We start from the raw sequence: 23,523 nt of genomic DNA, 5'->3' as shown, positions 1-23,523 counted from the left end.
AAACTATCTATGTAGAACAAGAGGCAGCTTGACTCGCTAGTTAGTAACCAAAACTTTAATATAAACATATCTTAGAGTATGGTGATTTAGCTGCAGTATAGACATCTCCATTAATCAGTGTGTGGCAGGTGTTCATGAAAACTCATGAATAAAGGACTCAGACGTGCATTCCAGGTTGAGTGACTTTACATAAATACACAGTCTTTAGGGACACGCGAATGGGCGTATGAGTGGGGCTGTAAAATAGGAGAATCAGATGTGATTCACAGTTAGAATTTTATTTTACAATACTACAACTTGAACACTGAAATATGATTTCAGCTAGAGATGAAGGAGGGAAAGCTTGTAAGTTTCCTTAGCAATCTCATGGACACCAGATTGTTTCCGTGCTAGATGAATAAATACAACTAAGTCAAAGTTGGTGTTGCACCCAGCTGAATAATAAAAATCAGTTGAGCCACATTGTTTGCTTGTGTCTGCTGTTAAGTTCTGTCTATTAGTTCTGCCTTGCATGAGGAAAAATATTTAATTAGGATTAGAGTAAGGCATGTGTTTCATTCATTATTTCATTTTTGCCAAAAACAAATATTGAAGTGAACTGAATTGTAAATTTAACCATTCTGTTTGCATCAAGGTCTTCAAGTGGGCTGCTTTCTAGTATCAGAGCCATGATTTGCCTGTTAAGATGGACTGCTTTCCTTTGGACTGTAAATACCATTCCTTGCACTTTTGGAATGGCAGTGAGTGAACGAACAGGTATGTGTGTTTGTTGTCCAGTGACATATGTCTTCAAACAGCTGAGTGTCATTATAAAAAACAAGAGCTTGTGGTTATGGTCTTTCTGTTGTCAAGTTTATCTATAAAATGAAGGATCTCTCATTAATGTTGAGGTAAAGAACAGACAAACAGACTGGTGATGATTCTTTTATGATTAAAAGGCTCTTATCTTTAGATAATAATGTATTAAAACTTTAAATTACATCCCAAATCAATAAGTAGAGGATAATATATACAGGTGTTAAGCTAAGCAGAACTAAATCACCCTTTTCTAATGCCATTATTTGGGGAATCCACTTTATATGTTTGAAAAAGACTGCGTGTGTGACAGTTTTGAACCAAAACTGTAGACTTGTAAAAATATCACAGGCACTATCAGTATTCATAAAGTCTGTCTTCATTTCATTTCCAGTAAAGTAGATATGGGCTTGCCACTAAATTACATCTACCTTAAACTAAAGTTTTAAAGATTAATGGAAAAACTGTGAATTGATTTTGTGCTCTGATGTTGATTTCTCCCAAAGAAGTTTTGTTTTTAAAACAAAGGAAATGTACTCTGGAAATTAATTCATGATTCAATCTATCATTTGCTCTTTTGTAGTACTAGTCAAAACTGGTCCACTGGTGATCATCCGTAGCATCCCCAGCACAACCAACTTTTTTTGTGGCTTTCTTCCAGATGGCTCATGTCCCCCTCTGAGCGTGGAGGAATACAGGTTTTCTGATATTTTAGAACGTCCCCTGGAAATCACAGGTATGTGCTTGCTGTGAATATAACTGCTTTGTGAATAAGTCAGCATTGGCTTGTTTCAATCTAGTGACACATTGTAATTCCGTTCACAGGATTTGATCTTACGGAAAGGTTTCTTCTCCGGAAGGGAACAGTCACAGAAGACCTGCCGTCATTTCGTTTAGGAAGCAGTCCACTCATTAAACCAACAAAGTGAGTAGCATGCTCATGTGTGTTAGCATGCATCATTTGAGTTTGTTGTACTCTGGTGACATTTGAGGATAACTCAGACAGACAGCGTGCATGTTAGTCATGACCCAGGAAAAAATCTCAGCATATGCTGCTTCATTTCTACCACTCTCGTGCTCTTGCTGTGGAACTGTAGCACAATGTAAGCATGCTATGAGATGCAGTCACTCATGTGTGGCCAAGGCTATGACCAATATGAAACTGCAGTTTTCATTTGGAACACCTATGCTATTACTATTTGGCTCCCTCATGTACAGGTTCTGTTTATTTCTTATAACTCAAATACTTCAAGACCACACTACTGTAAAAATAGCTCAAATGTTGCTGCTATTATAGATCTCTGTTGTGCAAATCATGATGGAATTTAAGCGTGCTCTCCTTCAGATACGTTGATATTCTAAGGGAAAAAAAGAACGTTGTAGCCATAACCGGATTTCATGAAAGGGTTGACTTGAGGCAACCCAGATATACCCTGCTCAGAGCAATAGTTTCATTTGCCTTGGCTAATAAGGGCACGCTGTGAGGTGAGCTGTTAGACAGGGAATAATTTGAACAGAATTAATATATATGGCGTTTATTCTAGAAATCTCCTAAGGGCAAAAAGTAGGACATAAAGGAATGAAAAAAACAGTCTGAGCATGTATAATAAGACAGGAATATTAAAATAACTACATAAATGACACACTAAGGTTCCATTTACTGAAGACCTTTATTCCCCTGGTCAACTGGTGGGACCGCTCTGTGACTTCACCTTGATGCTGATATGATGATATAGTAGGGATTTGAATTTGATTTAATATTTATAAAGGCCTACTGCACTTTTACATGTAGCACCATCAGCTGTATCAAGAAAGACCAGCAGCACACGTGAACCTGTGGTGGTTGCTAAATGTGGCTTTACAGTGATGTATTGAATTTTGAAAAATGTATTTTGAGATGTTTATTGTTTTGTGTCCTCAAGTTTTAACAGTAAAAGAGAACACTTTGTCATTCCATCGCGAGGGGGTGGATATTTTTAGCATTTTTACATGACGTGCAACTGTAAACATTTACTGCCACTCTCCCTCTGGCTAGGTGAAAGAATCTTTGAGCCAGGTGATTTGTGATCTCCTTCCCTGTTCAGTCTGCCAGCTGAAAATACATTTACTTCAGCCCTTCCCTCAGTCTGGGCCCATGGTGCAAGAAGATGCTGGTTCTCAATGACACTGCTGACAGTGTCATTGGTTATAGTGGCCAGACTGCGATCCCTCTCATATCCAATTATCTAAGTACTTTGACAGGTGATACTGCATGTCAGCTGAGAAAGGAAAGCTAGGGCAATTGCACGAAGCAGGAGGCCCCTCTGCCCCTGCCACAGCCACTAAAACATTGCTCACTTTACCAGCAGGATATTCAGCAATAGATGCTCGACTCTTGAGATCTGGCTAATGTTAAGACTACCAGCTCCTTGGCACAGCACACATTATGGTGCATATATTGGAGCTAACATACTCAAGGAACATTTGTGTGAGGTGACAAATTGCCCTACAAAGTTCAACACATATTCATAACATGCTTCTATAATGTATTAAAGCACCATGTTGCTGTCTGTCTGTAGAAACATGGACTTGCCCTCTTTACATCTTATAAGAACTGTCTCATATTCACATCTGAGTCATATAATATGTTGTTTATATAATGTGCTATATTTATATTTATAATTAAAATTTGTCGTCCCAATACACATTACACATTTCCTCATATATTTAGGCAAAAAACGTACAGGCTTTGTGGTGTTTGCAATACAATACAGTTCTGCATTTTTTTGTTGTATGTTTAACGGGAGCAGCTTTTGTCCCCTATTTGCAGGCTGAGGGTGTTTGATCTCAACAGAGACCTACTGTTGTCTTTTCTTCACTTTAGTATTGTGCAGAGTGTGGGTGAAGCTGTCTTGGGAGCATTTCCCTGGTTGCCAGAGGGTTTCCAGTTTCTGGATGCCTTTTGGGTTTGTTGAAACCGGTGCATAACCGTACCCACTACTAGCATCTGTTTGAGGACTAAGGTTGAGACTAGTTGGGTAGTAAGCAGAATTAGTTAGATAGGGCTGGGGATCATGCACATCTTTCAATACACGTTTGAGCATTTGTTTCTTAGGGCTATAACCTTCTAATGTGGCTGAAATTGTAAAAATCTCTCCTTTTGTCTAGTCTTGATAATGTGTAGAACTTGTTTTGGTAAGTGAGGTACTAGAATGTTAGTAGTGAGAAAGTTTTTACCGTAATTGTGTCTGCAAATTGGCAGCTTGGTGTAGCAGCTTTGGTATTGCTGTAGCTCATGCCTTGTTTAGATTTTGTTTGAGTGAGCATTGTTTTGTCTTTGAATCTGCACCGTGGGACGAGTGTGTTGGTTAGTGAGTATTTGTTTTAGAGGAACCTTCGAGTATGCTACTTTGGTTATCTCTAATATGGTAATTCCAGTTTTGTGTTTATTTGGTTGCTGGGATTTTGTCAAGGCACAGCATTGTGACTTTGTCTAGCTGCAGTGTTAGACACTTAAGATGAGCTTTGGCGTCCATTCTGCGCTTAACTTTTTGGTGTGTACTTTGGGTCAGGGGTTGAAACTCATTCCTGCTGATTATACTCCTCACTGTTCTATACCCCTTGCTGTCCTATATTCCTGCAAAAACCAGATCTAAGGTTGCTTGGTGGGCCAAGTAGGGTGTGAAACCCCTCCCACTGTCTTGAAGGCCGTGTTGATATTGCTGATTTCTAGTATCTATTTGTTAAATCTCTTGCATGGCCTCGCTCTTTGTCACATAATCTTATTGCAATAAGGCAGCAAGCAGCCTTATTTGACTATAGTTTTATGTTGACTGACATTCCAATCCTTATTTTGCAAAACAAAACATACCCAAGTATGAAGACAGAATGCACACAAGTCTACAGATTCAGAATTTGTTGTGCTTTTTGTTATTGTAATTATTATTAATGTAAATTTTCTGTAACGTTCACTTTCATTAAAGCAACTAGAAACAAGTAAAATGGGATACACAAAGCTATGCTGATGTTATGTGTAGATGCTTAAGATACAGTGTATTTGGAATGTAGACATAAAGGAGCCATTGAGACTCAAATGAGCAGGGTTTGTATTTGTTTATCAATCCATGGCTTCAGTGGTTTGTGACTGTCGTGTCAGCTAATTAATCATCTGGGCTCACTGCAATCAATACTTTATAGCTGACTCACTCTTTCTTAAGTCATAAGCATCTAAACTATTTCTGGAAAATACAGTTTATAAATGCTTGGCTATAGATATATACATATTTTCTGTTTAGAAATACATTTTGTAAAGATATATGTTGACGTCAGTGGCCTTTTAGCTTATGGCCTCACACATGCAGACAGTGTGAAATGCTTTAACTTACCTGTACTTACTTACTTACAAATACGCATCCATAGAGTGTAACTTGTGTCATGGGGCTTGTATGAAGCAGTAAGGAAAATTAACCAAATGCACAACACACATAACCAGTCAGACAGGAACAGTTCAGTCATTTTAATGGTAAGTGATTTGACAGTGATTTCCTACCATTGAACAATTTCACACTCTGTTTAAAGAATTTTTGTTGATTGAAATTGAAAATCTGTTGTTAGTGCCCTTTTGCTGTTGCAGTGTTATCTTGAATTAGGTACGGGTGCCAAGGAACCCTTATATGTTACTGGAATGATGATAACATGGCAATCGTACACATCCCAGCTACACACATGCACACTTGGTTGTATAAGCTCTTCTTGATCAGTGGCAGTCTTCTATCATGCTGGCAAGCACACCCCTTCCACATTTAAACAGGAAAGGGGACTCAAGCTGAGAGGAAGTTACAGTCTTTGCTAGCATGAATGATGCATTTAGCGTATAAACCAACATGGCTGAGCCCACTTTGAGCTGCTGGAGGACTGGGTGTCAGTGAAAGGGATGTGAGCCAACTAGGCCAACATCGGAGGTTTGATTGTTTTAGCTAGAGCAATCTGATTCCTCTGACTAATTTAAAAGAATCCTCCTGGATAAGATTTCTTACAAGCAAGGACACTAAAGCCGCTTCCGGGAGATTCTCTACCAGACCGGTAGTGTTGCTGTGACATTCTGTCAAACCATTGTCTCTGATTATACAAGGAGCAGTGTCAGCCAAGCAATATGCATGGTCAAAGAGATTTTCCAAGAGTGGTGATAGTTTCCAGAAAACACATGGCCGTTCCTTGTAAAAATGGAATTAGTTTTGATTATAACTCTTGTGGCAGCCAGGGTGTTGCTCTGTGAACCTTTGTGCTTCTCCTGATAATGGATGTAGTCATTGAATGTAATCCATTAGGCAGTTACATTTTTTCCAAAACATATTTGCCAATGCAATGTAGTTATATATATAAATGGAACTTGCACAACACAGGGTTGGCAGAATCACATTCAGTATACTGTAAAAGTTGTTTTGGCATTGAAGCATGGGAGCAGGGGAAATGAATGCAGATCCTTTTCATTCTCTCATTATCACTTACATGCAGAGGAGCGTTTTTCCAAAGAAGCACGCCAACCAACACTGAGCTCCGAGTTTAGCCATTTAGCTACAGATGGCAGTCAACACAAGGTCAAGAACTTTAACCCTCTGGGCCCTCAGAGATCAAGTGTGCCGCACTGTAGGCAGACTGTGTTTTGAAATAAGAGCAGACGTAGTTGGAGACTTTGCGAAGATGGGTGTGAACTCCAGGGCAGAACACAGAAAACAGCCCTGCAGTGAATTGTGCAGAATATCTTAAACCTGCTTAAATGTCTAGTGTAGTACATTCTCTTTTGTTGCACACATTATTCCCTGGCTCTTATTACAATGTGTAATACATGTGGGACAAGGAGTTACTGTATGCACAGCATGGCAAGATCCTGTGTTGAATTAATTTTTTAAAACCTCATTTTTATAAATTGCCCTGCCACTTTTCATATTGATTTGCAACTGAAAAAGTCCTTTAGCCCTTGGGCAACAAATAACCTCCCCAGTCCTTGCCCTCTCAAAGAAGCATTTGATTTTTCAGGAGCTTTAGCTTGGTGTATTTATCATGTTAGTCATGTACCATTTACACAGAAATCTCAAAGAATTTAAGGGACACAATAGAAGAGGGTATGAAGCTCTGAGAGAATAGGAGATGATATATTGGACTGAAAACTAATTTCCAACCTGTCTGAAGAAACTCTCTCTCTCCCTCCCCCAGGCTGTGCTCTGCCTTTTCAATGACCTTATCATTGCATTATTATTATTTTTGCTGATCTTGATTTATTATGTTTATGCTCCTCCACTTTTGAGCGTTAATCTGAATCTGGAGTTAGGGCTAGGGTTAGAGTAGTTTGAAGGGTACAATGTTTGGTTGTTCTTTTTACGCAATGTATAAAATTAGGAAGGGAGTGGGGGTGTGGGCTGAGAGATGAGTTACTGAATAAGCTATATTTCATATGAGAGTGGGTGTGATTTGAAATATGATATTCTTTTCCTATATATATTCTCTATTTCTCTGCATATTTTGCTTCTGCTGGAGCACATTTTCGGCTGTGAACACGGAATTGTTATTATGATTTTACAGAGCAGCTGAGGTCGTACGCATAAACCTATAGATGCATGGCACTAGGCATCTACAACCCTATAACTGTAGCACATGGTATCTCGGTGAGGTAAAAGATTGGCTTCTGTGACTTTGGATCAATTTCTGTATGTTTTCATTATCTGAATGTCAGGGAAGCCAGTATAAAATCCATCAAGCTAAATGGAATCAAGTTGGTCAGGTTTATTTATGTCTCTGCAGCGGGATATTGAAATGTTTTATTGATCATTGAAGTTGATTGGCTGGTTCATTGTTCAGCCAGTGAAAGATTTTAAAGGGTTTACATTCACTGTTGAGACACACTTGACATTGTTATCTTTCATTTTTGATGTTTTAATTTAGATAAAGATTAGTTTCGATTTGATGTTTATATTCTCTGTGAATCTGACTGTGTCATACGATGTTTTCTTTAGATTGGTATTTCCAAATGGTCTTTCGAGTGAATACTCCCTTGTCACCATCTTCCGGGTAAGAAGAACAACAAAAAGAGACCGCTGGTATCTTTGGCAGATATTTGACCAGTCGGGAGGCAGTCAGGTGGGCCTCACTGTATGTTTTAACGTCACATATCAATTTCAGTATCTACAAATATGGTAGAATATGACGGGATAGATGTTTTTCCTTTGTGACAAGAACCCCATTTTTAAACACTTCTTTGCTCCTCAGGTATCTGTTGTGGTTGATGGTGGCAAGAAGGTGGTGGAGTTTTCTTTCCAGGGCCTGCTGAAGAACACTCTCCGCTACACGTTTAAGAGCCGTGACCTACATGCCCTCTTCGATCGCCAGTGGCACAAGCTGAGCATTTCTGTACAGAGCAACATAGCCTCCATTTACCTCGACTGCAAGCTAATAGAAAAGAGGCTGACCGATGAGAAGGACAACTTTGACCCAAGTGGACGCACTCTCATCACGACGAGAGTAGAGGATGGGCGGCCTGTAGATGTATGTCCCAAGCAAAATTTGTAGCTAAATCTAAACTGTGTCATTTAAGGATTTACCAATTTTGGTGTGGTAGTTTTGTTATTTGTCACCAGTTTTGATTAATAGCGTACTATCTTCAAATCATTTTGTGTAAATCCTCTATTGGGTCATATGTGTCAGAGATTGCCCAAAGTGCTAAAAAAAACATTAGGCCACCCATGCCAGTTGGTCAATCAATGTTTCTGAGTAGGACTTGGCTTAGGTAGCATTAACAGCTGACTCTTTAGTCAAAGTCATTTGGAAAGATATAAGTCAGTAAATATGAAAAAATGCTAGGGTTTTGCCCTATAGCAGCTGCAATTTATTTAGAAGTTGAAGCTTAGGTTTAGATTAATTTTAGGTTTAGAAGTGATGTTTTTGAACTGTTCAAGCTTCAACTTCCAGCTAGAACAGCTGACAGTTGAACAGATTTTACTGTCTTAACAAGTGCAGAGCAAATAAAACTGTATGATGCTGGAATGATCTCATAATAAAAGCTCTTTTCCGCAGATTGAACTGAAACAAATTCTAATCTACTGTGACCCTTATATGGCTGAAATGGAAAATTGCTGTGAGCTACTGGAGCCAAAGGTAAAGTGTTATGTTTCACCAACTAACACCCACTGTTTATTTTACATAAAATGACAACGTGCAATGAGAATTTATGATATTTCCGTCCTTTATCATATATAGTTCATTTCACAACTAAAGATATAAAATTCAAATTTCAGAGATAGAAAACTGTACTAATGTACATTCATTTTAACCTATGCAGTGTGATCAGAAACCGAAAGAAACTTAATAACAGAGATCTTCTATCACCATAGAATCATTAAGAGCTTATGTTACATTGATTCCAAATGGAGAGATGACTTTTGACCCCTTAACATTACATGTCTACATAATGCATGCTGTCATGTCAGGGTACAGTTACTCTTAGGGAATTGTCACAACCTAATGGACTAATCACTGTTTGTCTGCTTTGTACTAATAGTTAAACTGCGCACTATGCATTTTATAGTTCCTATTTGTAGCATGACGTAAATATATGCCACCTAAAACTCAGGTTAGCTTGGGTTAAGTGTGCAGTGGATTTTTGATGTAGTGAACCTGACAAAGTAAGTCTAAATGGTGAAATTTCTGTATCGATCCAGTGTGAAGCCAAGAAGACATTTAATGGGACTTCCCCTCCCCTGGTTACAGCCCAGCTCCCCCAGATGCTGTCTCAGCCGCCCTTACAGTCAACTGACAGATGTCACTGTCCCACTGAAAAGGTACAATCAATTCCACCCAACAAGGGCCTCTAAATGAGTAAGTGTAATGCCTATTGTAACTGAACCAGCTCTGATTTACACTGCATGTCCTCAATCCTTTATAGGCACTAAACAGCCACTTAAAGGACATTTATACCAAAAGGTATTTTCTTTGGATGCCAACCACGGGCAGTACAGCCATAATCTATTAGTAAACACAGGTATAATTCTCACAAACTGTTTAAACATGGTACATCTGCACCCTGCTATAAATTTGTGAAAATGCAAAAGGATTCTTTCAACTGCAAATATTAGATTTGATGTCAGATTAAAATGCAAATTGAGACCTGAAAGCTTCAGTGGAGCAGATGGTACAGCTCCAAGGTGATGTCCAATTCCACACCCTGCCTTTTATGATTTTTTAATTTTGTCAAACAGTCAAATCAACATTTTAGGGTGCTAGATTGAAACACAATGACATTGCAATTTTTAAAAAATCAATATCATTAACTGATACCAAAAAAACTTTTAGTATATTAGTATATGCAGCATCCATAGAGTAACAGCTTATACTCTGTAACAATGTGTACCATTGGTATATCAGTATGGTAACAGTAACTAATAGATGAGTTTTCTTTAAAAATGCCCTCAGACTTCACAAAATGACATTTCCTTCCAATTAGTTAGTGGGTGTAGAGTTTTATTTTCTTTATTTTAAAACCTTTATTAGCACCTGCATCTATCTATCTCTCTTTTGGCAATACGAGGGCACAGTCTTTTAATTAAACAAACCCAGACCAAGACAGTGGCTCACACACACCTGCTTCTTTGTAGAGACTTAAGAATCAAAAGTCAGGATCACAATCAAGTTTCATATATGTTCAGGATTTATGTTGATGGCATACGTGATTGATAAAGCATGATTCAGTAGCAATAGTAACATTTTCTCTTTTATTACAAGAAGTCTTTCAGTCCTACTAATGTATACTTTGTGCACAGGGAGATGCTGGTCTGCCAGGTATAGATGGACAAAAAGGGGATAAAGGAGCCAAGGTATGGACAATATTTTTATGATGTTGATATATGCACTTTTGTGCAAGGGTTAAGTAAATGGTAGAGATGCAATATTTTCACTGCAGTCTAGACATAACTAGGTTGGAAGCATCACTGACAAGTCACTGTAAGTCATACATAATGCAGAAAAATTTAATCATAGAGAGTGTTATCACAGGGCCACCGTGCTTTGTCCCTTGTTGTTAAATAACCATACTTTTGTTCTGAAATGATATTCTCAACTGCTGCCTTGGGCTTTCTCTGTGGCAAGTACAACTGGTTTTCCAGGGAAGTTGCAAGGTCTAAATGTCAAGACAGAGAGCAAGTCCCTATAAGACAAATGTATTCTTTGTCATACACTGATTGTCGGAGGAAGAGGAGTACATCTCTCTCTTAGCAAGCAAATGTCTATGCTGTCTGACAAAGTTTCATGTTCAGCAGTCAAGGTCCTTCACAGAGATGATACCATACAATTACCTTCGCGTGGTAAATTTTCTCCCAAATCTCCCAAGGTGTATGAATTGGGAAATCATACTTCTTCTCCAATCACTCGAGAAAAAAAAATGTTGTTCAGAAAGGGAAGAATACTTTCTCCATGACAGCTCAATGGACAGGTGAAACTGTAAATTGTAAATGCCCTGTCACTGAAAATTGTGACTGTGGTGTTGTTTGGAGGAAAACATAAAAATATAAACGAACTACCAAATACCCAGACAAAAAACAGTGTTATTCCCCCCTAGACAAATCACATTGTTTGGAGTGTAAAATCCCCTTTTAGATGTTGTGCAAGGTTAAAAAAAGGACCAAAGGAGAATGTGTCCAGCAATGAATGGAATGCATCGGGATGAACAGGTGGTGGTACTCTATGCCTGATAAGACCAGATGGCTTTTGGGGTCAGTGTCCTAATTACCATGATGTGGCTGTGGGATTAAGATATGCAGGATGACTGTTAGACTTTTCTTCCTGGAAAACCACTAATTCCTGGAAAGCGACACACATGGGTGTAAAATCATTAAACCTGTAGAGCCCAGTGCTGAAATTTGGAAGTGGGGTATTTTTTGTCCTGTCTACACAGTGAATTGTTCTTACTGTGACATTGTTTATTCTATAAACAGCACCAGCTGCTGGTGCTGTTTATAGAATAAAGCTTAACACTGACATAACATTTTAGGCCGTTTTTCTGTCTTCAAGGTGTAAAATAAATCATAAATGATAGAGATTTCAAAATTGTTAAAGAAGGAATTCATGTTTTGCGTTGTGCTGCCATTATTCCAGGCAATTATTTACAATGTCAAAATATACACAGTACATACATAGACATTTGTAGCTTTAAAGCTCTATAGTTTTAATTTCTAGTGTTTGTCTAGTTGTTGTTATTTTTATGATTCTATATGGTGTGACAACTCTGCACTCTTTAAAACAGTCATAGATGTTTGTAGATGTGCTATGTGGGAATCCATTTTCTTGTGTTTTGTAGTCAGCAATATAAAATATTATATTCCAAACAATGTGTGTATAGCAACATATTGTACTAATCAGGGTTGTAAATGTTTAGTAATTGGCCTCTAATGACTCTTAATTGACATAGCAGAGTTGAGCTCTCAAGCTGTATGTGCACTTTGAGTGTGTTGGTGGTGCTGCTGATTAATTACTTATTGCTAATTGATATGACTACAGTGGGTAAGAATGCATCAGGCAATTTTACATATCAAAAAAAAATTGCTTGTATAGCAGGCACCTTGACATGTTCTTTGGAAATGTATTCCCTAAATTAGTTTTTAACTGACGCCTGAGAACAAATCCAAATATGTATCTTTTATCTGCAAAGATCACCTGTGTACGGCAAAAGCATGTTAAGAGTGTACTGAGTAAAAGCTTACTGAGCTGTTATGTCACAATACTCAACAACAATTTACACATGATTTTCAGCAGCACAGGCCATTATTTCTGCTGGCCATGTCTTGTGCCATGAGTCAGTGGCTCATACTGTTAACACCCGAAATCTAATTTCAGGTCTTCAACGAATCAATACTTGGCACCATTTGTTTACTTACTGAACAACAGAATTTATAACAAATCCTATTATAGGCTTGAAGACTAAATCAATAAAGTTAAGGAAAAACTTGATCAGGGACTACACATGCAATACTAAGCCCTCTAGTCTCATGGTGGTAAACTGGCAAAATATAGCTGAAAACACCAAGACATTCTTCTAACCCGTTTTCACTGAGAAACAAAACATAACCTTTATTATTGTGTTTGTCTGATGACATTCCACTGTGGATTAATAGTATGTTACCTCAGTGGTAAAGTGAAACTTAACTGAAGTATAGTAACTCAAGTATAATGCCATGTTTATATTAATGTTTAATTCTGATGAAGGCTCATGATAGCAGTAGCTTATATCCAAGGTTCAAGGTTCAAGTTTATTATCATGTGGATAATAAATTATACAATGAAATGCTTGAGCTCTTGCTTACCCTGCCTTAATTATGCACCATATACATACACAATAACATTAAATACTTACAGTGTGAAGTGCACAATATGCAATAAAATACACAACAACAACAATATGGCAACCCACACAGCTTTATTTTTAATTAGCCTCAATGTTTATGTCTATTAGCACCAATTTTACTGATATCGCCAAATTAATCTACACTACTACTGGCAAACATTTGATGCAATGCAATATAAATATTTTGCTCTTTGATTTTTGAATCATTTAGTATATAGCATATTTAAGTTAAGCTATTTCAAACATTTTTTTTGTCTGAATCACACGCCCCCTAGTGTATTTATAGCACCACAATTATGAATTCTATTCTTGACATCTATTTTACTGTAAAGACAATGTGATCATGGTGTTCATTTCTGACCTACTTCCCCCCATTTGTTCCTCCCACCTCTGGTCTTGGGAGGTTCATCTTCTTCATTTCAACCTCCTTTTCCTCCTAATCCCCTTGTTCATCTATTCATCTTCTTATACGTGCATAGTGTAATGAATTGTTGCACTATGAGAGGAGAAGACATTCTGAGTGTGGAAAAACACCACATGTAATCTAAGGTTAAATCGTGGCTTAACAAATCTTGGGCAGGGAGGCATTTGTTTAAATGGTGAATGAAATCAATACTTTTTACAGGCACAGCAGCTCCAGTGCCACTCCAGCAATTAGTACACTGACAGTGGTGCTTTGAGATAATTTAATTGACCTGATTTAGAGTTTGAATTAGTCCACACAAGCCATAGTTGTTGTGTTTGACAGACTCAGTTGCAAAGGTTTTCTGACACACTTCACTTTGCCAAAAAATAACTTGAAACAAATCCTCTTGGTTTTACAGGTTAAGAAGTTATGGTATTGTATATTTGATTCAGTAGTGCAGGCATAGTTGCATATGAAGTCAACGCAGTATACAGTATGCCATTCACTGACATTAGTTAAAATATCAGTCAAGTAAGCAACTAGAATATAATCATCATTCTGAGCAAGAGCAGCAGATACTTGAAAACAACATAATGTCACTGATCGTCAAGTGAAAATGTTTCTCCCGTTTTGTGGGCAAATGTTCATGTACCACCACTACTGTGAGAAAAAAACCCGTAAAAGTAGTTTATTTTGAGCCATCTGTGCTGTAGATCAGAAACGTCATGCTTGGACACAGTCGCGTGCAGTTATTGCTTTTCTCTTATTCGCTCTGACTTTGTTGGACATGAATCTGTCTGGTAAATTATGGTATCAGTGCATGTCTGTTAAAGCATATTTAATACATATTGATCGCTACATTTCAAAGGGAGTTCTAGTGACCATTAAACAGGGATACACTCTTTTAGATTTACATTATAATACATTAAAAGGGGGTTAACAACTTCATAGCAAATACTGTTAATAAGGTAAGCTCATGAGCCTTTCAATTACCAACATGAGAATCTCAAGCTGTAAAAGATCGGAGAGTATACTTATTAACAATTTAGCTTGACTTTGTAGAGATTAATCAAAGACATCTGGGCAATTTAGAGCATTTAAAACACCCATAATAAGAACTGCAGGCCAATCATTGTGACCTACACAGAGGGTTCCTTGGGAAAGTGTGTGTGGATTACTTTAGCTGTGTTACTCCAACAGAAAGTACTATCCCGCATTACAGTCAGAGTTTGATGGAGGATTCTAATGCACTGCAAAGGGATTAAACTGCTATGATTAATCCAGAATCCCACAGGAAATTAAACAGATAAGGATTGGGTTATAAGAATGCAGCTTACTTGAAAGGAAATCCATTTTCTATGGCCTTGCATATAAACCCTGGTATTACTAGATTTACTGCTCATGCATGTACATGCAAAAGAAAAAAACACAGGCATAATGGTGAAATTAAAACTTCTTCCCCTTTTACAATATCCTTAATTTGTTTTGCCCCATTTACAACTCTCCTGCCCTTATGGCTTGTGTTTTCAATTAGTACCCACTAATTCAATTTATACCCATTGTACCGCCAAAGTGAATAATTCCAGGAATCTTATTCAAGACAGTTTATTATTGCACTGACACTGAATTTTGATATACTGTCAAAACCTTGCACTGTTCCTATTATATTCATCACACTTAAAATGCTATTAGCGTTTCTAAAAAGAGTTTTGTGTCAGCAATTGGACAGAAAATTTAAATGAATGAATGTGGGAATATGTACATTCCCACAGGCATTTTTAAGCAGGTTTATCTGTCCTTAACGAAAGACATCAGCAGTTGTGAATTTCTATTGTCTCACGCAAATGGAATCATCGTCTAATTGCTGAGTCCATGGAAAGTATCACATCTCGCTTAATATCTAGTCAGTTCACTTCACTGAAGAACTGTATTTCTTAGGATCAAATGAAAGGTAGAGTGAGCATGCTGTCTAGAATAATGGGCAGAATAATGGGTTCATAACCCATGCTATAGAGATAGCGTCTTAGTTATTAAGTTTGACCACAATTTCATGTTCCTCCTAAACAAGCTTATTGAGTTCTAACAAACAGGGCTTGAAATGAAGATGTGACCGTGAATGGACATCGTGTTTAATTAGATTCTTAGCTTGCAGCAAGTTCTGTGTTTGCTTAATTTGTTTAATACCTATCTACTTCCATCTTCTCTGTCTTAGCAATATTGGGGACAATTAGTTCCCTTTCCTTTCCTTTTCTTTCCCATTGTGTCTTGTCCTATACTGTCCTGTAATGTTATATCCCTAAAACAATTAAGCTTTTCTTCCTTTGTTACGCCGCTCTGTCCTCTTTCTTAAAATGATACAATTATTAAAATAACACAATGAACCTTAACAAGGTTCAGATTTGTGCTTTCCAGTTGTTTGGAAATATTATCCTGGTCTGCAGCTGCTGAGCCACTGTGTCAGCAAGAACTTGTAGAACAGCTGTAGGAGCAAGATCGCTGACGAAATGACAAGCCTTCATAAAGCTATTCACTAATCTGTGAACGAGAGACCTTTCACTAACTGTTCTGTGTGTTGGTTTTGTCACAGGGCGACACAGGGGAGGCCGGGCTTCCAGGAAACCCAGGACATAATGTAAGCCATTCACCACTGAAACAACTTAGAAATATAACCATCAAGTTGCTTTGCACTTAAAGCTGTGATTGACATGAACTCAAACTTCCTTAAACGTTTTACCACGTGGATTTCTAATCCATTGAAAAGCAGGTGGCATGTTTTGTTTAGTGATTTATGGAATCTGTCACTGCCCCTCTCTGAGATGATTTTCTAACATCATTGGATTGAATCACTGGCTTGCTTTGTGTTGACCCCATCACAGCAACACAGAAAACAAAGCAATCTCAAAATCAAATTAAACCAGCAAGTGGGTGCCTGGTTGGCGCAGAGTGAATGGTGCTTCTACAGAGATGCATGTTCAGTCCCAAGCAGTGGCGTGACTGGTTCAGTCAGGCGTCCCATTGGACACAGTTAGCAGTATTCATTGGTGGTAAGCCAGTAAGGGGTCGTGTCCTTGTCTCTGTACCTGCAACCTCTATTCGATGGTCGGGCTGTCTGTGCAGAGAGGGATGGGATCTGACTGTGAACCTCAGCGTCTCAGTTATGCCTTCTCAGTGAAGCTCCTCACTGTTGGGTGTTAAAAACAAATAGCTTGCATAACTTTATGTGTATTTGAGGTAACAGTCTACACCCTCCCCAGGCCAATAGTGGAGGTCAGGAGTGACAGGCATTGCTGTGGAGAACAGAAGGTTTAAGACTGGTGAAGTGCATGTTCTGTAATTCACTGTTGCTCCTGAAGAGCTAAGAAAACTGCCAGTTTTTGCATGCTCTCGTTAAAATTATATTTTACTGGGATCCCTATTTTGATGCTTTTTTATTGCATTATATGATTTTGTCATCAGAAAACTTTTTGACCCTCATATGCCTGTGTTAATCTCATTCAGTGAGGAAGGGTGTGTCAAGCCAGGAGCCACCACTTATTGTAATGCTTCTACGCTGGGTGTTGTTTCCATGTCTTGCAGTGAGATGTCCTGTAGTATTTTAATGTGTTAGAAAGAAAAGGTATGCGATCGTGATTTTATTCTCAGATAAAATACATAGCCACTAGATATTTCATTGCATTCTAGTGATCAATTGTACTGTATGTCGTTGTGGAAGCAGTTTATGCATCAGCAGTAAATAGGATCATTCCTGGATGTGATAGACGGCTTAATCCTGGACCTATATCCATTGGAGATGTTAAGCTCACTGTGGGGTGACATATTTGCCAATGAATCTTGATACATGGAATATGGATTAACGCTTAATGGCACAGCTCTCTCCACTTGTGCTTTCTGAGATGAGGTACAGGAGACAGCTAAAGCTGTTTTGTTACACAACAGTGCACAGGAAAACATCAAGACTAGTACCACTAGTATTGTTATTGATACTAATGCACAGTACCATGCACAGTATTTTAGACCTACGCTCAATTCCTCGTCAAATAAGTTTTTTTTTTACTGTTCCCAAAAATGTTTTATGAAATCTGACACAATTTAGTTTGTTTCTAAATGTGTGTTTGTTATAGTATTACACTTGTTTTTTTTTTGTTTTTTTTTACAGATGTACTGTATGGGCACGTCTTCTGTACAGATGGTACAAGGCACTTTTGGCTTAAATCGTGCCCTTGGACAAAACCTAATACACACATTTTCAGGCTCCTTTGGTAGCATTATTACGAAAGCAACAATTTCACACAGCTGTCGATATCATGAGAGTAATGATATGGTTGCCCTTGGACACTATAACATGGCAGTTTGCTTGAGCTTTACGGGCCAGCTGAGGTCATGAAACTGTATAGGTTACACTCTAATAACAGAACCAACAAGTTCCAAGACATCTCACACATTTCTGGCGGCTGGAGTGGAAAGTCGGGGTTGGGTAGCATGAGCAGAATCACTGATCGGGAAGGTATTTGTGGAAATAAGCCACTAAGATGTTACATTTGTGGAAATAAGCATATTCCCCAACAACATATGTATAATCTTACACATGATATAGACTTTGCTGGAGCTGAAATGATGCAGTGAGCTCACCAAGCAAACACTATTGCTGGGAATTTGGTGTCTTGGACCCAAATGTGTTTTTGGTTTTTGTATCGGTGTCACTGTGATGCAAGTGTGTAGTTCCTCGCTAAGTTCAATTTGAAGGAGCTGTGAGTGAATTTGAGTTTGGGATTTAACTTTATTGCACCAGTAAAGAAGAAAAACCAGAAAAAAAATAGGTTCTGGAAACTCTAACCCCCTTAAGAACACTGTTACTTACATAGATAACTGTATTTAGAAATTATTTGTTTTTTGTGCCCCATCACCCTGGCACATGTGTGGTATAATGTCGCCCTGGTGTTATGCGATTGTTTGTCTTGTGCACAAGTGTAGACATATTCTTCTAACCACAATAACTCAAGAAAAATGCATGATATCTATATCATACCAACACCACATAGTCCAACTTTACGGTGGTGTGATAAGATTGTGTAGTCCCTTGGTGCTTAAATTTGCATGCTGATGAGGATAAATGGTTTTCTTAAAACTACTCCAAATGCCTGGATGAATGTATTCTTTAGCTTATGTCATTAATATCTGATCATCTATGAAACACTAAAAACAAGCGTTGGTGGTATTAAGAACTGTACCAAATTGTTTAGACCTACTGGGTGTAAAAGTGGGGGGAAAAGTATGAACTTTTCGAGGGTCTTTTCTTCGCCTTTTAACTTTCAATCTTGTCATTGCAGGGGGAACTTGGATCAGAAGGGCAAAAGGGAATCGATGGAGAGAAGGTAAGTACTACTATCTCCGGCAGACATATATTCCATACATAGCACATCAGCCAGATCTAGTTTCGTCAGGGAATCAATTCTTATAGGCTTTTCATTTTCTGTGTGGTGCCCTGGGGGTAGAGGCGAAGCACATTTTTCCGTGTGGCTGTTTTCAGGTGCCTGTCATATCTGAAGTAGATCTAAGTGTGTTCTAGGCCGCAATGTCCTTCTGCAGTGAAATTAATTGATATGTATGCTACTATGGGCTTGGAATACTAATGGACTAAACTAATTTTTCAAATTACTGTAAGCCCCTTCTGTGTCAGTTCAGGTTAAACTTTATTGCATGCTCTTAAATCTGGCTGCAGTGATGAAACTAATGTATGTAATGTAAACCACAACATGAGGTGCTAGCAAATGGTTTCTTTCTTTAGCTTAATACAAATGCATTACAAATGAATGAATCTATTATTCTTGGATATTACTGAAGTTGTTTTAGGCACAATCTTATTGGTGCACATTCCTTTAAAGTGTTAGTTAAATAAAAATATGTTTTATGTTGTTGTATGTTACAGCATTTGTTTGCCCACAATGGTACAATCTCAGTAGATGGTAGCTGCTGCAGATGGTCAGTTTAAAGTGGCTTAATAAAGGGAATTCTTTTCATCACCATCACCCCCTAGAGTAGACAAACAGCTGCCGCAGAAATCAGCCTCCCTGCAGGCTGAGGACTTTCACTCTGCCCTAACAGAGAAACCAGGAAAGAAAACTAGGGGTAAAAAGTACCGCAAAACCGAAAGTGTATTGAGCCTACAATAGAAGCAGAAGTACCTGGTACTCAAAAATGAGTAGGAACTAAAAACGTACTAAAAGTAGTTTGTTAACACAAAAAAATCTAAAATCTTTCAATAGTTTGAAAAGTTGTCAGGATACAGTAAAACAAATTAGTATCTCCTTTGTTGAGCATTATCTCATTGATAAAAGGAACTAAACCTTTAAATTATAATGTTCATACTGCTGTTTTCTGCAAAGCTCAAATCACTTACTTGATGCTTTCAACTGGGATTATATTTATGCAATTTTCACCAGTGTACACAGACAGCTGCTTTACAGTGACAAAAGGTCAGGAAAATACTTACCATGGCTGAATTTAAAAAGAGATAAAACACAATATTTGCAGAATTTGAAGTAGTGATACTATGTATGTATGCATGTTGCAACAAAAAGAATCCTTTTTTAAAAGATCCTTATGTTGTGTTAATGGTGCAGCTGCTAGTGATATTAGGAGAAAAGGCAGCCTACTGTTATTGTAGAAGAGCAAAAGGAGGCTGGTCAACTAGGAAGGATCAGCTCAGAGAGGATTGATTCTGTACTTACATGCCTTCACTCTGTCCTCAACCCCCCTCAGTATTTCCCTTTATTACCCTAAGAAGGTTAGCGTGGAGAACTTAATTTTGCTGTAATCCAAGTAAAATACAGGTCGAAGTAAAAAAGATTAAAATAAAAACAGAATTTGCAAGTTATAAACTCAAGCATTAGTCTTCCCACAACCAGCATGGTTAACTTTGTTCCGAGGTTAGTCGCTCTTGGCAGCTAGAAAAGCCAGTTGACGTCACATGCACATTTGCATATGAATGACATAGTTACCAGGTTTATCGCTTTTGGAATATAGCAGGGTGTCTGAAAGGTGTAGTGAGTTGCTAAATTGGCAGCAGTGGACCAAAAGTCTGCTGAGAGGCCATCCTGCGCCCCTCTGCTCTCTCTCTGTGTGGGAGGCATCGTTAGTGGCGCTCAGTCAGAAACCAGAAACGACTTTCTCATTCTTTTGTCAGTATTCAGCTAGCAATTAGAAATATGGAAACATTTTCACCATTATCCTGCAACCGATCGAAGATATTCTTTCATCCATACATTAATTGATTTATGTGCAGTTAATGGAACCCTCCAACAACTTTAAGAATTACACTTTTAAACCCACAGTCAGATCAATATCAATTTCACATATATGTTTTCATGGAAGACTAGCAGGATCTGTGTGCATCCCATACGGGTGGTTGGGCTTTCTTTGGTCACACACACATGGCTCACCATGCGTACCCTCCAGGGATTTATTATACTGTGCCCTACTTCCTTGAGTGATTTGAAACAAAAAAAAGTTGAGAAATGGGGACTACATTTTTGAAGCATTGCTTCTAGCTGGCTTGTTTGCCCAGCATTGCATTCACCCATTATGGATAATAATGGGTGGCTCTGAGACGTGTTTAGCATAGATTAGCATAAAAACAGCCTAAGTCTAGCTAAATCAAAAGTGAAAGATATTCTTCAAACCGGCTCTATCATGTTTGCTAACATTACAAGGGTGAGGGGAGGGGAACTACAAAGTAGGGTGATATTCTCCTTTCATTTACAAGTAGTCATGTGATCCACTCTTAATATAAAAATATTTACTGGAGCTGCCTTAAAGTGAAGAGATTAAACCGAATGTGTAATTTCTACCCGTAGTGGCTAGAACATTCATTTATCACATTGATACACTACATTACATCTTCCTTGTATGCACCCTTCTGGAAATTCTGTGAAAACCAAGAAAATCTTAAGATCTAACACAGTCTCTCTACCCATGTCATTACGGCATAAATCAAGCTGTGATGGGATGTTCATCATTAATCTTGTCCACAGTTGTGTTTTTTTCTGTGATTTATTTGATCTCTTGACTGAACCCCTTGTGTTTGATTTAGATTTATATGAAGGCAGGACACTGGAAAAAAAGATATGATGTAACATGGCCCCATGTCTCATCAGTGAGCCTCAAGCAGTATAAATCACTGGGTTAAAACCAGTGTCCCCAGTGCCTCCTTAAGTGAGTGGATAAAGTTGAGCCTCTTTCACTAACCTCACCTCACCTACAGTTACTCAGAGACAGAGACCTCAACTGCAGATGTGTTAAGTCTGTAATGTAGATATCACAAAGACCTTTTGGCTATTGCATGGTCTGAAAATCTGTGAGAGCTGCACATAGCCTACTGTGTATGTGTGTGTGTATGTGTGTATGTGTGTGTGTGTGTGTGTGTGTGTGTGTGTGTGTGTGTGTGTGTGTATGTATGCTGATTTTGCTTTAATATTGAGGAAAAATCTCAGCGAGTGAATTAATTATCACGCATCAAAACATATACTTCAACTTTACTTCCCTAATAAATTGTGGTTGTACTGATCCAGCATAGAAGAAGTTACTATCTTTGATTGTAAACAAATTAAAAAACTTTTACATTGCACGAATAAACTTCATTGGTGATTTCAGTTAACCTATCTTCTGTGACTACAGCTCTATTACCTGACCTGTCCCTTTACTGCAATTAGCTCATATTCCATTTTTAAAACTAGTTTGTTATTTAAGGCCTGAGTAGACACCTGAGAAGCTAGAATTCCATGTATGAGCATGTGATCTAGGATCATTTTGCAGATACACGTCCTATGGGACCGAAGGAGTGCCCACCGTGTTATCCAAGTTACATTTGTGGATACATGGTGTTCAGTTAAAGACTGAAGTGTCAGAAAAAGGTGTCAAGCAACACTGATGGAAAGTGATCTCCCCTGCAGTAGAAGATCTCTGTCAGTGTACTCTGATGTCCTCACACGATAGCCCTTTGTTTAGTTTGCCTCAGTTAACTATATTTATTCATAGAGTGTAATAGACATATGAATAAGCTATCTTTTCTGACAGTGATTGTAATTAGTCTTATACCTCACCGTATGTGGTGGCGTATCGCTGAGCAAATGGAAAGTCACAAAAGGCATTTCCTGCTGTAACCTCCCTGGCATTTGTAGGCCGGCACTCAAGATATCTATGTTACTTAGAGATCCTGTTCCACAGAACTTTAAAGGCCTGTCATTCAGTATTACAACATTTCCCCACCAGAATGTTCTGAATACTTAATACATCTACAATTTTAATTTAGCCTCTCCTCAATAGGCCAAACCCAGTTTGTGACTGTGCACAGTAACTAAAACTTGCAATCAGTCTACCTCTTGTCAGACAAGGGCACTGACCTGCAGCTGCTCTGGTTGGTAAAAGGTATAAGTAAACTTAATTAGATTGCCTCCGTTCATCCCTGCTTCTCTGGCTCTGTTTATTTGCTTGCTTTAGTTGTCTTGCGCTGGGGAGTTGCCAGATTGTCTTATGGCCCCACCGCTACAGGAGTGACGAGACACAGTGGTGTGTGTAATTAGCAGGCAAGTGTACACAGCTCCCCACAGTGTTCTGACCTCGTGCTGCAGGAACGACAACCACACAGTCAGCACCAGCCTATTCCCAGCCCCTTCTCCCTCCTTCATCCTTCCCTGTAAGTGCAACAAAGCCCTCAGCTTGCAACAAAAGCTAACAATATATCCAGGCCCTCTAGTCTACATCTCCCTCCATGTCACTGGGCACCTGAATTGGGCCTGTGGGCTCACGACTGAGTCCATTAGGCCGAAGGGCAGCATCTTAACAAGGCTATGGTGTGGAAAGAAGAATAATAATAAAAAGAAAAAAGTTCACTTTTGCCCTTAAGGGGTCACTATATGTTTTCTACTGAGAGATGGGATCTTTTTGACAATTATCAATATAC

The 23,523-nt window shown here is 38.5% G+C and overlaps 1 protein-coding gene across 1 annotated transcript in view; it reads left to right on the top strand.

The window, feature by feature from the left end:
* The first annotated feature begins 668 nt into the window (after window positions 1–668).
* LOC123984532 (collagen alpha-1(XIX) chain) overlaps window positions 669–23,523 on the top strand; it is a 95,680-nt gene continuing 72,825 nt past the window's right edge. The window contains exons 1-9 of the mRNA XM_046071458.1: window positions 669–756; window positions 1,457–1,531; window positions 1,621–1,720; window positions 7,785–7,908; window positions 8,038–8,313; window positions 8,842–8,922; window positions 9,486–9,605; window positions 16,153–16,197; window positions 18,893–18,937. Of these exons, the coding sequence (XP_045927414.1) occupies window positions 669–756; window positions 1,457–1,531; window positions 1,621–1,720; window positions 7,785–7,908; window positions 8,038–8,313; window positions 8,842–8,922; window positions 9,486–9,605; window positions 16,153–16,197; window positions 18,893–18,937 (954 nt within the window). The remainder of the gene's footprint in view (window positions 757–1,456; window positions 1,532–1,620; window positions 1,721–7,784; window positions 7,909–8,037; window positions 8,314–8,841; window positions 8,923–9,485; window positions 9,606–16,152; window positions 16,198–18,892; window positions 18,938–23,523) is intronic.

The sequence above is a fragment of the Micropterus dolomieu genome, linkage group LG15 (assembly GCF_021292245.1).
Source record: "Micropterus dolomieu isolate WLL.071019.BEF.003 ecotype Adirondacks linkage group LG15, ASM2129224v1, whole genome shotgun sequence".
Taxonomy (NCBI): domain Eukaryota; kingdom Metazoa; phylum Chordata; class Actinopteri; order Centrarchiformes; family Centrarchidae; genus Micropterus; species Micropterus dolomieu.
The sequence above is the reverse complement of the archived record's forward strand: the minus strand, read 5'-3'. Positions and strand labels throughout refer to the sequence as shown.